Genomic DNA, 16,990 nt, shown 5'->3' with positions numbered 1-16,990 from the left:
CTCTGACCCTAATGAATACCCCCTAAAGCTTGCAGGTGATGACAAGACCGGGAGGACACTGTACCCAAGGACCCCGGGGCCCTGAGGAGGCAGGAAGCACCCAGGGGCTTGTTCCCAGGAAGGCGGGCTGGACGGTCATGCGATACAGAGAGACGTCCTGAAGGGGGCTGCGATGGGGGAAACCCAACTCTGGGGCAGTGGAGGAGTCAATTTCCTTCCTTATTCCCTGAAGCCTCCTCTGGGCTCTCGGCCACATGGATTCCACTGAGCCCAGGGACACTCTGATCGTTTGTCCCTCATAAAGAGTAGACTTGTGGACACAGAGGGGAAGGAGAGGGTGGGACGAATGGTGAGAGTAGCATGGAAATGCGCACACCAGCACGTGTAAAACAGACCATGCGGGAATGTGCCCTGTGACTCAATGAGCTCACACAGGGCTCTGTACAACCCAGAGGGGAGGGAGGTTCTAGAGGGAGGGCATGTGACACACGCGGCCGATCCATGCTGATGTGTGGCAGAAACCAGCACCATATTGTAAAGTAATGATCCTCCAATTTAAAAAAAAGTGTGTCTCTGGGTATCTGAGCCCTGTGGGCAGCAAGAGACAGCATCCTCCCCAAAGCATCTCCAGCGCCTGCTGACCCCGTCCACGGAGAGGACCTGCTGATGGGTGGGCAGAGGAGGAAGCAGACCCCGAGGGGAGGCTCTCAGAGGGAAGGACATGCCTTGCTTGCCCACACCTGAAACGGGTGTCTCAGGAACACACTGGGACTGTCACAGGAACAACACCTGGCTTTCAAGAAGAGGCTGTTCCCCTTCCTGTGGGGACACTGATGTGACAGCCACGTGACAGGAAGCCCCAGCCTTGGAGAGGACACACCCTGTGGTCCGTCTGTCCGGAGGACACCCAGGTCTCCTCCATCCTCACAGCCTGGACCGCAGGAGGAGACACCATGGCCCCCGTGCTCCCCGCCCTGCTCTGCCTTGGTGAGATGGGAGGGGCAGGGGGAGCCCTGGTCTGGAGGGACCTCCAGCCAGCCTGCTCCATCAGGGTACCCCAGGGCCCAGGAGACTCCCCGGGTGGAGAGGCGCTGCTCAGAGCTGAGGGCACACCTCTCACAGGGCGCTGTCTTCCAGGACTGAGTTTGGGGCTGAGGACCCAGGTACAGGCCGGTGAGTCTGTCCCAGGGCCCAGCTCCCTCCTCTCATGGGGACAAGGTCACCCCCAGGCCGTGGACAGGGGGAGGGCAGCTCGGGGGTCACGGAGGGGGATCTGGGAGGTCTGGGCTGAGAGCCGGGACCTGGGGGGGATGCCTGGTGAGCCCGCCTCTGATTTCCTTCCAGGGACCCTCCCCAAACCCACCATGTGGGCTGAGCCGGGCTCTGTGGTCCCCTGGGGGAGCCCCGTGACCATCTGGTGTCAGGGTCCCCCGGGGGCCCAGGAGTTCCATCTGGATAAAGAGGGAAACCCAGATCTCTGGGACAGAGAGAAACCCCCAGGTCCCGGGGACAAGGCCAGGTTCTCCATCCTATACATGAGAGAGGACCACGCAGGGAGCTATCGGTGCTACTACAGAACCCGCACTGGCTGGTCAGAGCGCAGTGACCCCCTGGAGCTGGTCGTGACAGGTGACGGACACTCGGGGGCCTCAGCCTTTGCCCTCTGGAGGGGTCTGCTCTCAGGGGGTGTCCCTCTCACAGCCCAGCCCTGGGGAGGGGAGGGGAGGGGAGGGTGGGGGCCCCACGGAACCAGCTGCCTCCTTCTTTCCTAGGACCCTACGGCAAACCCAGCCTCTCAGCCTTGCCGAGCCCTGTAGTGATGTCGGGAGGGAATGTGACCCTCCAGTGTGGCTCCCGTCGGGGATTTAACAGATTCCTTCTAACCAAGGAAGGAGAAGACGAGTCCTCTCGGGCTCTGGATGGACAGCGAATGCTCGACGGGCAGACCCAGGCCCTGTTCCCCGTGGGCCCCGTGACCCCCGGGCACAGGTGGACGTTCAGATGCTACGGCTTTTACAGGGACACCCCCCGGGTGTGGTCAGCCCCCAGCGACCCCCTGGAGCTCCTTGTCCCAGGTGAGGAATCCCATCCTGACCCCATACATTTGTGCAGACAAGACAATGTACTGGGGTCTCTGCTCCCAGGGGAGCCCCTGTGAGAGGCTGGGGAGAGGAGCGTGGGGCTCACAGGACAGACACACAGACTGAGACATGGCGAGGCCTGGGGCCGGGCCGGGAGAGGGGGTCCACGGGGGAAGTGGTCCCTACAACCCAGCGTGTGTCTCTCCCAAAGGCTGTCTGGGAAGCCCTCCCTCCTAACCCCGCAGGGCCCTGTCGTCACCTCTGGACAGAACATGACCCTTCAGTGTCGCTCTGACGTCGGCTACACCAGATTTGTTCTGTCCAAGGAGGGGGGACAGGACCTCACCCAGCGCCCTGCCCAGAGACCACAGCGGGGGCTCTATCAGGCCGACTTCCCCCTGGGCCCGGTGGGCACCTTCCACAGGGGCCAGTACAGATGCTACGGTGGACACGGCCTCTCCTCCGAGTGGTCGGCCCCCAGTGAGCCCCTGGAGCTGCTGGTGGCAGGTGAGGAGCCAGCGGGTCAGTCGGGGACCAGACTCTGCACAGGCCCCACCGGGGAGCCCCAGGGGTGAGGCTGGGACCAGGGGGAGGGGTCCCAGGGAGGGACAGAGAGACAGGGGTTGGGGAGGGGAGAGACTCTGAGAAACAGAGACAGTGCTGAGGAGCCAGAGAGGCCCGCGGAGTCTCGCTCAGAACCCGGGCCGGTGGCCGCACCCCCTTCCTCTCTGCAGGACGGCTCAGAGACAGACCCTCCCTCTCAGTGCGGCCGGGCCCCTCGGTGGCCCCGGGGGAAACCGTGACCCTGCTGTGTCTGTCAGGATACAGGACGGACACTTTCCTTCTGTCCAAGGAGGGGGCAGCCCATCGCCCCCTGCGTCTGCGCTCCCAGGACCAAGCCAGGCGGTACCAGGCCGAGTTCTCCTTGAGCCCTGTGACCTCAGCCCACGGGGGCACCTACAGGTGCTACGGCTCACTCAGCACAGACCCCTACCTGCTGTCACAGCCCAGTGAGCCCCTGGCGCTCGTGGTCTCAGGTGAGGCAAGGTCTGTCCGTCTCACTCAGTAGCTCGGGGCTCTGCCCTGGGAGCGCCAGGCGGTGGTGGAGGAGGGGGCGCTGAGGGAGGGCCCCCTGAGGGAGGGGCCTCGGAGCCCTCACCCCGTCCCTTCCTCCCACACTGGGGGCTCGGAGGGGCAGGTGGGCAGTGGGAGGGTCTCGGGGAGGCCACAGGGCTCTGCAGGGCAGAGGTTGGTGAGGTGGGGTCCCCGGGTCAGCCCGGCATAAGCCTTCCTGGACTCATTCCCAGGACCCAGTCTCCCAGCCACAGACCCAGATCCGAACCTGGGGAGTCTCGGGGCTCTCTGCTTAGGGGAGACAGCCCACCCCAGGGCATTTTAACATTCTCTGGGAGGACAAGGCCCCTCAGATCGTCGAGGGGCGGCGGGGAGTCTAGCAGAGATGGCGCCAGAGCCACAGGCTGCAGGGGCCTGAGGCTGCTGGATGGGGTTCAGTCTGTGGAGAAGCAGGTCCGCCCCCACCACATCCTGCCCCCGGAGGCTACAGGGATCACCTCCTCCCGCGGGCAGAGTCCAGCTGGCAGACACAGAGGGCTGAGCGAGCGTCTGTAGGGGGAGGTGGATCCGTGGGAGCCACGGTTGGGTCCCACCCCGGGACCCCACAGACCACTGATCAGGGGCGGGGTCCCACCCCAGGACCCTGCAAACACCACTCAGGGGTGGGCCCCACACCGGGACCCCACAGACCACTGCTCAGGGGAGGGCCCCACCCCACCCTGTGCTGTCGGAGCTCCTTCAGCTCAGGGTCCTGACAGGAACGTCTGAGACAGTAAGACAGAGAGACCCCAGGAGTCTCCCGAGGAGGACACGGCCCACCCACAGCCTCCCTTCACGACACTCGGGCTCGGCTGATACCCTCCCCCAGCACCGCTCTCAGACCCGCGAGTGTGAACAAGGACAGCATCCGTGTCGGGCTGGGCTCGGGGCCGCGTCTTCTCACCGGAGGCCGGTGCCCTGGGCACACACAGTGGGTAACGGGGCCGGAGCTGACCTGTGCACCCTCACCCCAGACTACACGGTGCAGAATCTCAGCCAGATGGGCCTCGCGGCTTCGGTCCTGCTGCTCCTCGGGATCCTTCTCTGCCAGGCTCGGCACGACCACGGGGGAGCCCGAGATGCAGCCGGAGCTGAGCAACGGGACCCAACACAGCCCAGAGCCCAGGAGCCTGGGACGCGAGCTTCTGGTGTAGGAGCTTCTGGATGAGCCTCTGACCCTGGGGGAGAGATGAGCCGCAGGGTGGGAGGAGGCCCAGGCGGGTCGGCCTCTGCTCACAGGGCCCCCTCCCTCCTGGGGAGGATGCCCCGGCTCCCGGCTGCTCTCACCCCTGGCCCGAGGCGCATCCCACATGGCAGGGGTGGGTCCTCACCCTGCATGCCCGCAGGCTCTGTCCACTCGCATGGAGGACGTGAGCCTCATTGTTCATGCCCGCCGTCTCTGGTGTGCGCAATGACCTCCATCTCTTCTCAGAAACAGAATGCTGTTAAAGTAACTGAATAAATGGGTTAAATGGGGCCCTGTTTGGAACAGTTGGATCCTAAACTCTTCCCTGAGCCCCCTCTGGACCCTGCATGCCCCTCCTCCTTGTCCGAGGACACCCGCTGTAGTCTCTCCAGAAACACTGTCAGTGTGAAAGGACACCCTGGCGTTTGAAGTGACCGTCAGGGCTACACTGGTAAATGAGCTCAGGAATATATCGTTTTGTAAAGAGCCCCGATATGGGGTTTCCCTGGTGGTGAAGAATCTGCCAGCCAATGCAAGAGACACGGGTTCAATCCGTGATCCTGAAGACCCCACACGCCAGAGAGCAACTGAATCCATGAGCAGCAGCGACAGAGGCCGGCACGTCCTGGAGCCCGCACACCACCAGAGAGGCCAGTGCTGCAGATGCCCAGACACCAAAGCGAGGGAACAGCCCTGCTCACACAACCAGACACACCCCCGCAGCAACACAGACCCGGCACAGACAAAATCATCAGGCAATAAATGCTTAAAGAGCCCAGGTGTGTGAGCTGTGTGTCTCCTTTGAGGCAAACACACTCCGTGGCCAACCTCAAGGAGCCCGGGTGAATGCGCTGAAGGCCGGTGGGAAGACAAGAGCAAGCAGACTTTCCCACAGGGTGAGTCTGCTGCGGCCAGCCCCCACCGATGGCCCCACGTGCCCAGATGTGTCTTCTCATTACAATCACATAGGATCATCTGCACCTCAGTTTTATGCCCAGGTTCCCTGAAATGAGATGCCCACCTCCTAGTTCATCCTTAAGAGATGGAAAGAGAAAACGATGGAGGAGACAAGGCTGACTCTGACGAATCCCAGCACATCGTGGGCAGGTGTACTCATCAGCCGGGTCAATCTGGAGAGTCGACAGCAACTCTCAGTTAAAGGGAAGAGACAGCACTGGCCCACAGTTGTATAACCCAGAGGAAGATGCGTGCACGGCCACGTGTGTACAAGGAGAAAAAGGACACGTGGGTTGTTCACAGTAGGAAAAGTTACAGAAATCACTTTCACCAAAATGAATGGTTTGGTGTATATATATGCGAAAGAATTTTACACAAAAAAACGCACAAAGCTGGACTGCTACAGTAACGCAGGTCAGTTTTCAAGCATGATGGTGAATAAGTGAAACACGACTGTAGGAGTCCAGTGCATCACATCAAATTCAAAAGGCATTACGTGGGACTCAAATACATAAAATAAGAAATGAGACGGGAGGAACAAGAGCTGCTACCGGGTTTCCCTGGTGGCTTGGTGGATAAGAATCCAGCCGCCAACGCAGGGGACGCAGGTTCCATCCCTGCTTCGAGAAGATCCCGCAAATGCTGAGCCCGCGGGCCCAGAGCCCTGCCCTGCGACAAGACACGCCATCAAAGCGAGGAGCCGAGACACCGCAGCGAAGAGAAAAGCTTCCTGAGCTCAGCTCAACGGGAGGAAAGCCCCTGGGCAGCGAGGAAGACCCAGCACTGTCCTTTGTCGCTCAGGCGTGTCCGACTCTGTGACCCCATAGACAGTAGTAGCCCACCAGCCTCTCTGGGCAGTGAGGAAGACCCAGCACCGTCTGTCCCTCAGTCGTGTCCGACTCTTTGGGACCACATGGACTGTAGCCCACCAGACTGCTGTGTCCGTGAGATTCTCCAGGTGAAAATACTGGAGTGGGTTGCCAGGCCCTCCTCCAGGGGATCTTCCCCACCCAGGGATCAAACCCAGGTTTCCTGCATTGCAGGCACATTCTTTACCATCTGAGCCACCAGGGACATCCAGCACAGCCAAAATTAATATAATTTTTTAAAATTAATTATTTTAATTAATTTTAAAAAATTGATTATTTTAAATTGATAGCTCAGAGATACAAAAGTTTATAAGACAGTACTAAGAACCACTGTGTGTTGAGCCATCTGACAGCAAACCTGGAAGAGACACGCACGAGTCTCTAGAGACACACAGCCCGCCAGAACGGAGGCCAGAAGACGCAGACAGCCTGAACTGTAATAACACCAATGATAACACCATGCAAACCAGAGGCCAGAACTGGATGGCTTCATGGAGGACTTCTACCAAACTGACAAAGAGGAACTTATATGACCCTCTTCACACTCTCCCAGGAGACTGAAGAGGACGAAACACTCCCAAAGTCTTTCTATGAGCCACTGTCAGCCGGATAACTAAACAAAAGACACAACCAAAAAAGAAAAGTTACAGAACAGAGCGCTTTATGAACATACATGCAAAATGTGCAACAAAACATTAGCTAACTGAATTCGACAACACACAAAAAGAATCACACGCCACGGTCAACTGGGATTCATACCAGGGTAACAAGGATAATTCAACATGTGCAAATCGATCAGTGTAAGTCACCACGTCAACAAGAGAAAAGACAAAACAACATGCTCGTCTTAACAGGTTCAGAGAAAGCACTGATAAAATGCAACATCCATTCATCATAAAAGGTCTTGCCAAAGTGAGTACAGAGGGAAGACATCTCAGCGTAATAAAACTGACTTATGACAAGCACACAGTCAACACAGTCCTCAAAGGTAACAAGCGGAAAGCCTTTCTAGAACTCTGGGACAAGGTAAGGACGCCCACTCTCACCATTTGTGTTCAACACACCACTGGAAGTCCTAGTCATAGCAATCAGGCAAGAAAAAAAAAAAAAAGGATTCAACTTGGGGCAGGAAGGAGGCAAAACTGTCCCTGTATGCAGATGACGTGATACTGCATTTACAAAACCCTGAAGACTGCACACACAAACTGCAGAACCGAGGGAGGGGGCTCCCTGGTCTGGGGAGTGGGCAGGAGTGTTGTCTGGGTCTGCAGTCTGTTCGTGTGTGTGTGTGTCTGTGTCTGTGTGTGTGTCTGTGTGCCCGCGCTTGTGCTCAGTCATGTCCAACTCTTTGTGACTCCACAGACAGTAGCCTGCCAGGCTCGTCTGGGCATGGATTCTCCAGGTAAGAATACTGAGGTGGGCTTCCATGTCCTTCTCCAGGGGATCTTCCCCACCCAGGGATCGAACTCGAGTCTCTGCACCTCCTGCGCTGGCAGGCAGATTCTTTACCCCTGAGCCGCCTGGGGAGCCCGAGTGCAGCCTACCATCACTCCGTTTCTCTCATTCGAAAACGGCGCCAGATACCTGCTTACTCGTCTCAGTTTTCCCTGTGTATGTGGACTATCAGGGCTTCCCAGGGGGCACTAGTGGTGAAGAGCCCACCTGCCAGTGCAGGAGATGTAAGAGACTTGGGTTCAATCCCTGGGTGGGGAAGATCCCCTGGAGGAGGGCATGGCCACCCCCTCCAGTATTCCTGCCTGGAGAATCCCGTGCTCAGAGGGGCGTGGCAGGCTACGGGCTGTGCGGTCTCAAAGAGTCGGACACAGCTGCAGTGACTGAGCACGCACACTAGTTAACTATCGTTTCTGTTTTCCATTTCTGGCCTCACTGTGACACATTTCAGAAATTTTAATCAGCGCTTTAAGAAGGTAGCAGATTGGGAAGTCCCAGCCCTCATCTCGCACAGAAACACTGATAAACTGGGATTATTTGGGCCTAATGACCTTTAAGCAAACTGCAGAATCCAGCTAGTGAGCTGCAACACCTTGGATGAGCACAAAAAGCAAGACGAACCACTTCAAAAGGATAAACAGCAGGTTCTGTCTCCCTGTCTCCCCTCCCACAAGCTGCCGCAGCTCAGCACCAAAAGGACCCTCCTTGGGCCCAGGCCCTCTCCTCCCCAGGAGGACAGTGGGTGCAGCTGCGCCACGTCCCCAGGCTCCAGGCTGCTGCCTCAGAAACCGCCTCGCTGCTCAGCTCACGAGAGCACCAGGCAGCAGACACATGTGGGGCCACAAAGCAGGAAGAGAAGGGACAGGGCTCTGTGCGGCCGGCTTGGCCTTGGGGGTTACAGGAGCAAGGAGTCCTCAGACTTGTCCCTCAGGGCAGGGGCACGACAGGGCGGGGGCACCGCATCGTGTGTGTCTGGGGATCTGAGCCCTGCGCGGAGCAGGAGCTGACATCCTCCCTGAAGCATCTCCAGGGCCTGGTGACCCGTCCATGGTGAGGACCCCTGGGGACCTGCTGATGGGCGGGCAGAGGAGGAAGCAGACCCCAAGGTGAGGCTCTCGGAGGGAAGGACACGCCCTGCTTGCCCACACCTCAAAGAGGTGTCTCGGGAACACACTGGGACTGTCACAGGGATGACGCCAGGCTTTCAAGAAGAGGCTGTTCCCCTTCCTGCGGGGGCGCTGATGTGACAGCCACGTGACAGGAAGCCTGAGCCTCTGACAGGACACACCCTGTGGTCTGTCTGTCCGGAGGACACCCAGGTCTCCTCCATCCTCACAGCCTGGACCGCAGGAGGAGACACCATGGCCCCCGTGCTTCCCGCCCTGCTCTGCCTCGGTGAGATGAGGAGGGTCAGGAGGAGCCCTGGTCTGGAGGGACCCCCGGCCAGCTTGCTCCGTCAGGGGACCCCAGGGCCTGGGAGACTCCCGGGGTGGAGAGGCAATGCTCAGAGCTGAGGGCACACCTCTCACAGGGCGCTCTCTTCCAGGGCTGAGTGTGGGCCTGAGGACCCAGGTGCAGGCCGGTGAGTCTGTCCCAGGGCCCAGCTCCCTCCTCTCGTGGGGACAGGGGTCACCCCCAGGCTGCGGGGAGGGAGAGGGCAGCTCGGGGCTCACGGAGGGGGAGTCTGGGAGGTCTGGGCTGAGAGCCGGGGCCTGGGGGGGACGCCTGGTGAGCCCGCCTCTGATTTCCTTCCAGGGACCCTCCCCAAACCCACCATCTGGGCTGAGCCAGGCTCTGTGGTCCCCAGGGGTAGCTCCGTGACCATCTGGTGTCAGGGGTCCCCGGGGGCCCAGGAGTTCCATCTGGATAAAGAGGGAAACCCAGATCTCTGGGACAGACAGAAACCCCTGGAGCCCGGGGACAAGGCCAGGTTCTCCATCCACTACATGGGGCAGGTCTACACAGGGAGCTATCGGTGCTACTACAGAACCCGCACTGGCTGGTCAGAGCGCAGTGACCCCCTGGAACTGGTGGTGACAGGTGAGGGACTCTAGGGAGCCTCGGGCTCTGCCCTCGGGAGGGGGTCTGCTCTCAGGGGCTGTCCCTCTCCCAGCGCAGCCCTGGGCGGGAGGAGGGTGGGAGCCTCACGGAACCAGCTGCCTCCTTCTCTCCTAGGATCCTACGGCAAACCCAGCCTCTCAGCCCTGCCGAGCCCTGTGGTGACCTCGGGAGGGAACGTGACCCTCCAGTGTGCCTCCAGTCAGGGATTTAACAGATTCCTTCTGATCAAGGAAGGAGAAGACGAGTCCTCTCCGGCCCTGGATGGACAGCGAATGCTCGACGGGCAGAACCACGCCCTGTTCCCCGTGGGCCCCGTGACCCCCGGGCACAGGTGGACGTTCAGATGCTACAGCTTTTACAGGCACACCCCCCGGGTGTGGTCAGCCCCCAGCGACCCCCTGGAGCTCCTGGTCTCAGGTGAGGAATCCCGTACTGACCCCATACATTTGTGCAGACAAGACAACGTACTGGGGTCTCTGCTCCCAGGGGAGCCCCTGTGAGAGGGTGGGGAGAGGAGCGTGGGGCTCACAGGACAGACACACAGACTGAGACACGGCAAGGCCTGGGGCCGGGCCGGGAGAGGGGGGTCCACAGGGGAAGCGGTCCCTACAACCCAGCGCATGTCTCTCCCTAGGGCTGTCTGGGAAGCCCTCCCTCCTGACCCCGCAGGGCCCTGTCATCACCTCTGGACAGAACCTGACCCTCCAGTGTCGCTCTGACGTCGGCTACACCAGATTCGCTCTGTCCAAGGAGGGGGGACAGGACCTCCCCCAGCGCCCTGCCCGGAGGCCCCAGGAGGGGCTCTCTCAGGCCGACTTCCCCCTGGGCCCAGTGAGCACCGTCCACGGGGGCCAGTACAGATGCTACGGTGGACACGGCCTCTCCTCCGAGTGGTCGGCGCCCAGTGAGCCCCTGGAGCTGCTGGTGGCAGGAGAGGAGCCAGCGGGTCAGTCGGGGACCAGACTCTGCACAGGCCCCACCGGGGAGCCCCAGGGTTGATGCTGGAACCAGGGGGCGGGGTCCCGGGGAGGGGACAGAGAGACGGGGTCGGGGAGGGGAGAGACTCTGAGAAACAGAGACTGTGCTGAGGGGCCAGAGAGGCCCGCGGAGTCTAGCTCAGAACCAGGCCCGGCGCCCACACCCCCTTCCTCTCTGCAGGACGGCTCAGAGACAGACCCTCCCTCTCGGTGCGGCCGGGCCCCACGGTGGCCCCAGGGGAGAATGTGACCCTGCTGTGTCAGTCAGGAGAGAGGACGGACACCTTCCTTCTGTCCAAGGAGGGAGCAGCCCATCGCCCCCTGCGTCTGCGCTCCCAGGACCAAGACGGGCGGTACCAGGCCGAGTTCTCCTTGAGCCCTGTGACCTCAGCCCACGGGGGCACCTACAGGTGCTACGGCTCACTCAGCACAGACCCCTACCTGCTGTCACAGCCCAGTGAGCCCCTGGTGCTCGTGGTCTCAGGTGAGGCCCAGTCTGTCCGTCTCACTCAGCAGCTCGGGGCTCTGTCCTGGGAGCGCAGGGCAGTGGTGGAGGAGGGGGTGCTAGGGAGGGGCCCCTTGCTTGAGGGGCCTCGGAGCCCACGCCCCGCCCTTTTCTCCCCCACTGGGGACCGGGAGGGGCAGGTGGGCAGTGGGAGGGTCTCGGGGAGGCCACAGCGCCGTGCAGGCAAAGGGGAGTGAGGTGGGGACCCTGCATCAGCCCGCGCACACCTTCCTGGGCTCATTCCCAGGACCCATGGGCCCAGACCCCACCCTCGGGCCCCAATCCAACCACTGGGGAGTCATGGGGCTCTGTGCTCAGGGGGAACAGCCCGCCCCAGGGCAGTGTGGGAGCCGGAAGATCTAATACTCCTCAATAGTCAAGGACTCGCGGGGGGTGGAGCAGAGATGCTGAGGGGGCCACAGGAAACACAGGCTTCGGGGCTCTGAGCTGCTGAGTGAAGGGCCGGGGGTCGTGGCCCCCAGCCTGGGGGGAGCAGGGCTGCGGAGGGGGGAAACAGCCCCACCCCACCCCCTTGCTGACCCCTAGGGGGCTCCAGGCATCAGTTCTATCAGCTCCATCCCTCAGTGGAGTCAGGAACTGCATAGAGGGGAGCAGGCTCTTGAGGAGGTGGTGGCAGTTCTGGGGGCAGGCTGAATATGCCCCCAGTTCAAGCACCTCTGGAGACTCTGATTTGGACTCCCTCACCGTCACCGCACCCGCGTGCAGGCCTCAGTTTCTTCGAGTGTAAAAGGAGAGACCTGTGGCCAAGATCTTAGGTTTCCTCAGTTCTGAGTTGGGTGTGACCCCGCATCCAGCGAGGAGCACGGGGAGCCCCCGAGGAGGTGACTGTGGGGATCTGTGCCCTCCACTGCAGCGTGCGGGGAGGGAGAGGAGGACCCAGAGGCCCCTCCATGCAGCCTGCCCCTCCCCTGCCCCCTCTGAGGTGGGGGAGGGGAGGGAACAAGGGAGGACCTCAGCTCCAGCTAAGACCCTGCAGGTGAGGGGCCCCCAGAGCAGAAAGCTGGTGTCCTCCTGGGGGCCAGCTCAGGAGGAGCTCAGGGCACCCACAGTCCTAGTTCCAGTCTCGGCTCTGCCCACTACAGGCTGGGTCACCAGGGCCCCTGAGTGATCTCCCTCTCTGTGCCTCAGGCTCCTCGTCTGCAAATGGGTCGGGTGGGCTGGAGATGGACGCACAGATCCCAGCACAAGTCCTCACACAGCAGGTGCCCAGTTAAACGGCACCCCTGGCTCACTCAGGCGTCTCTGGTGCCCCAGGCCTCACGTGGTACCTGAGTGTCCTCATCGGGGTCTCGGTGATCTTCGTCCTGCTGCTCCTCGTCCTCCTCTTCTTCTTCCTCCACCACCGGGGTCAGGACAGATGCAGGAAGTCACGTGAGTAGGGAACGGGGTGACTCGGACCCCTGGAGGCCTTAGGGCATCAGACAGAGGGAAACCAAGGACATGGGAAGAGTCAGCTTAAAAAATGTTTTCCCACCATATGGAGGTTCCTTAAAAACTAAAACCAGAATTATCATATGGTCCAGCAAATCCAGTGCTGGCTATATGTTTCAATAAACTAAAAACTAATTTGAAAAGATACAAACATTCCAATATCCATATAGGCAATTTACAATAGCCAAGATATGTCAGCAACCCAACTGTCCAGCAAGAAATGAAGAGAGAAAATGTGGTGTGTGTGTGTGTGTGTGTGTGTGTATCCACATATACATACAATGGAATATTACTCAGCCATAAAAAAGAAGGAAACTCTGCCATTTGCAACAGCACACATGAACCTAGAGAGTATTACGCTTACTGAAATAACTCAGAGGAAGATAAACGCTTCATGATAGCATTGGTACATACCGAATCTGGAAAATAATACAAAAGAATGTATATGAAAAACAGAAACAGAGTCCTTGATATAGAAAAATAACTAATGGTTACCGGGGGATCGGGCAGATGAGGGGTGTGAACTAAGAGACACAGACTACTATGTATGAAATAAACAAGAAGGATATACTGGATAGCACAGGGAATGTAGCAATTATTTCATAAAACTTTAAATGGAGTATAACCTATAAAAACATTGATTCATATGTTGTATGCCTGAAACTAATATATTACAACTCAACGATATTTCATTTAAAAATTTTTCCAGAATCTCAAATCTGAAAATCTAGTGGAAAAAAACACCCACTGTCAGCCCACGTGCACTCATTTAAGCCATTCCCCTCCTTCTCAGTGTCACGAACTGACACACACACCACGAGCCCAGGCTGCCTTCTCTCCTTCTGAATCCCACGTGGAGGGCGGGGGCACCACGTCCCCGGGGCCGAGCCTCTGTCCCGGGATCCAGCCCAGGCTGAGGCTGATTTCCGACCTCCCACAGGGGCCGCAGACCCAGGGCCCGAGGACAGGGGCCCGCAGAGCAGGTAACTCCTGCCCCAACACCCCGAGATCCCTGCCCACAGCACCCCACCTTCTCCCCGTGACACAGTGTCTCCTCCTCAGCTCCAGCCCAGGTGCAGACGCCCAGGACCAGGCCATCTGTGAGCAGGAGAGGCGGCAGCCCGTGGCGGGGCACAGAGACCTCTGGAGGCAGTGGGGGGGGGACGCTGAGAAGGGTGGGGGACCGGGGCTGGGGACTGAAACCCCACACAGCACTCCCCCAGGTGCAGGGTGGTGGGGGCACAGAGACCTCTGGAGGCCGTGGGGGGGATGCTCAGAAGGGTGGGGGACTACACAGCATCCCCCGGGATGCAAGGCGGGGGCTCCAGCCCTGAGGCTCTCCGAACCCCGCCCAGCAGTGCCCTCTGCTCTGCTGCAGATGCTGCCGTGAGCGACGCACACTCTGAGGTGGGGCTGCAGCTGGACCATCGGGTGAGACCCTTGCTCCCATCTGGCCACCACAGACCTCCTTTTGCCAAACTCAGCTCACACCCCAGCTGCAGCCATGCCCACCCCACCCGTCCTTCTCGGCTCCCTGGGTCCTGCTGTGACCCCACCCTCCCCTTGCCCTGTGACCCCATGGCCCGTCCTTCAGGGCGCTATGTCCTCTGGCTGACCTTCTGGTGTAGGGGTGCAGCCCCAGGTTTCATGAGGACGCGTGCATCAGTGGATGGCCCACATGGCCCAGGCCCCCCTCTGTCACCCCCCAGCAAAGGGCATGGGAGAGCGGGCGCCACCCCCCAGGCCCTGCAGGTACGGCAGGTGCTCAGCTCGTGGTGAGAAGGGCCCCATGCCAACAAGCTGGCGGAGTCCCAGAATGCAAGGTGCTGACAAGGAAAGTAAATCAAGAGACAGGACTGGGCGCTCAAGGCAGGCAGACTCGGGAGGAAGGTCCTGAGGCAGGAGGGACGCACTTTAGCAGGAAGACGGCTGTGTGCCAGGCCAGATAAGCAAGAGGTCCGGGCTCAGACAGAAACCAGGGCCGCACAAAGCACTCCGAGGCTCCTGGGCGTCAGGAGGCCCCTGGAGTTTCCATCAGGAGAAAGAGCTGACCTGACCCGAGGGCGGCGGACCCAGGAGGCGCCTGTCCTGCCTCACTGCCTCCCTCCAGCACAACAGGCGGGAGGCAGGCCCCCAGGAGGGGATGGGCGCCCTGTGAGCCCCCGAGATCACGAAGGCGGGAGGCACCCCCCTGTCCTCCCGGTCGGGGGGATTCCGGGAAGGATGGACAGATGCACAGCAGATGGGTCCCTCCTCTCCAGGCCCCCAGGCGCCCCATCTCACACACCTTCCCCCCCGCAGGCTGCTACATCTGAAGCCCCCCAGGACGTGACCTACGCCCAGCTGAACCACTCAACCATCAAAAGGGCGACGGCTACACCCCCGGCTCCCCCGTCAGGGGAACCCCCAGCAGAGCCCAGTGAGTACGCTGCTCTCGCCGTCCGCTAGCCCAGGAAGGACCCGACCCCAGGCTCCCGGGACAGATCTCAGACCCCAGGAGGCACGTGAGCTGCCAGCAGTGGACACCACCTAACCACCAGCAGCAGTACCTGGGCTCCTAACAGACCACCAGGAGCCCCGGGGACCCTTTCGGGTCAACTGGTTCTACACTCAGAAACAGCATCCTGGACCCCCGGTGGCCCAGCGGTTAAGAGTCTGCCAGCCAATGCACAGGACATGGGTCTGATCCACTTGCTGCCAGACAGCTGAGCCTAGGGGCGCTGCAGCTGCCGAAGCCCTGGTGCCCAGAGCTTCCTCTGAAGCTCTGGTGTTCCTCGAGAGAAGCCCGAGTGTGAGCAGTCCGTGCACAGCCAGGCAGCAGCCTCCACTCGCTGCAATCAGAGAGGGCCCACACGAAGCAGGGAAGACCCAGCACAGCCACAAATAAACACATTACTAAAAAACTGAAAGGCATGTTCAGTTTCCTTAAAAAAGATAATTAATATCCTCATATTTTATAAAGAAGGCAACAGACTCTCAATTATCAGTGATTTTGAAAAAGATCAGCACATTACTCCAAACGAAGGGAGGAACAGGGAAACAACAATGACAGGGGTAGCTACCACTGAGGACAAACAAGGAGAGGAAAATCAGAAAAGCCAGAAAGCTTCGTCCCTGAGGGCGTGGACCACACTCACACATGCTAGGCACAAGGACCAAGTCAGAAAGAGAGAAGGTGTTGCTTTACCGCCATCAGGACACGACGGCAGGTCCTTCAGACTTTAGAATGGTAAAAGCTTCATCGAAGGACAGTTTTATGCTATTATAGTAGAAAATGTAGATGACACAGACCAAAAGCCTCAAAAATAAAATTTATCAAAATTATGGACACAAGGATAAACAGAAAATCTGAACTGTCCTATATGTTAAAGTGAACTCTGAGTCCAGAGAGTTTCACAGGTGAATGCATCTGAACACGTGGGCACTCATGAAACACACACACTCGTACACACACCTACTGGGCTTACAGCAGCTTACACAGAGAGGGGAGAAGGAAGGAAGCGCACACTCCACAAAACATTTCACTGCGCCAGAAAAACCTGAGACCAAACGGTGACAGAGAAACCACCAAATGGGAAAATCTCAGGAAGCTATTTTTCCCTGGTTTCTGTTTTCCTAAACAAACATTCACAAAGAGGATTCATCAGTAAATAAAATGGACCACATATCATGCACGTGCACATATTTTTTTCAGGAATATATGGTTGGTTTCATCTGCAGAAATCAATCAATACAATTCTAATGTTAAAAGGAGAAATTTTAAAACATCATGATAACAGATGAAAAGTTTTTGATAAAATACACCACCAATTTATAATGAAAAAGTCAGGGTTCGGGATGGGGAACACATGTATACCTGTGGCGGATTCATTTTGATATTTGGCAAAACTAATACAATTATGTAAAGTTTAAAAATAAAATAAAATTAGAAAAAAAAAAGTCGTAAGTAGAAGGGAATTTCCTATCATTTATCAAAGCATCTTTTAAAACCTGCACTAGAAATCTATTTTTTATGTTTGTTTATTCATTGTTGGCTGTGCGGGGTCTTGGTTGCTGCGTGGGCTTTTCTCCAGTTGTAGTGAGCGGGGGGGACTCTCTACTTGCGGTGCCCGGCTTCTCACTGCGGGGACCTCTCTGGCTGCACAAAGCAGGCTCCAGGGTGCCCAGCTTCAGCAGTTGTGGCACATGGGTAAGCGGCTCCCAGGCCCTACAGCACAGGTTCAGCGGTGCTGGCAGATGGCACATGTGGCATATCCGCAGGTCAGGGACCCAACCCGGGTCTCCTGCACTGGCAGGCAGATTCTTCACCACTGAGCCACCAGGGAAGCCCAGATATA

At 58.7% G+C, this 16,990-nt stretch overlaps 3 protein-coding genes across 6 annotated transcripts in view; all 3 read left to right on the top strand.

The window, feature by feature from the left end:
* LOC113875937 (leukocyte immunoglobulin-like receptor subfamily A member 6) overlaps positions 1–16,990 on the top strand; it is a 131,758-nt gene that overhangs the window by 91,075 nt on the left and 23,693 nt on the right. The window lies entirely within an intron of this gene.
* Positions 905–16,325, top strand: LOC113875938 (leukocyte immunoglobulin-like receptor subfamily B member 3). Of its 2 annotated transcripts, none has more exons than XM_027514659.1 (11): positions 905–987; positions 9,205–9,240; positions 9,414–9,698; positions 9,834–10,136; positions 10,354–10,665; positions 10,878–11,180; positions 12,477–12,593; positions 13,594–13,636; positions 13,716–13,753; positions 14,032–14,084; positions 14,955–16,325. In XM_027514659.1, the coding sequence occupies exons 1-11, from the start codon at positions 954–956 to the stop codon at positions 15,099–15,101; spliced, it is 1,671 nt and encodes a 556-aa protein (XP_027370460.1). In that variant the 5' UTR covers positions 905–953; the 3' UTR covers positions 15,102–16,325. The 2 variants fall into 2 exon arrangements, with proteins under 2 accessions (XP_027370460.1, XP_027370459.1); XM_027514658.1 differs by lacking the exon at positions 905–987 and adding an exon at positions 8,558–9,053.
* Positions 1,347–4,721, top strand: LOC113875941 (leukocyte immunoglobulin-like receptor subfamily A member 6). The gene is made up of 5 exons (XM_027514666.1): positions 1,347–1,629; positions 1,773–2,078; positions 2,295–2,588; positions 2,816–3,118; positions 4,169–4,721. Exons 1-5 carry the CDS (start codon positions 1,365–1,367, stop codon positions 4,360–4,362), a joined length of 1,362 nt encoding a protein of 453 aa, XP_027370467.1. The 5' UTR covers positions 1,347–1,364; the 3' UTR covers positions 4,363–4,721.

The sequence above is a fragment of the Bos indicus x Bos taurus genome, chromosome 18, assembly GCF_003369695.1.
Source record: "Bos indicus x Bos taurus breed Angus x Brahman F1 hybrid chromosome 18, Bos_hybrid_MaternalHap_v2.0, whole genome shotgun sequence".
Taxonomy (NCBI): Eukaryota; Metazoa; Chordata; class Mammalia; order Artiodactyla; family Bovidae; genus Bos; species Bos indicus x Bos taurus.
The sequence above is the reverse complement of the archived record's forward strand: the minus strand, read 5'-3'. Positions and strand labels throughout refer to the sequence as shown.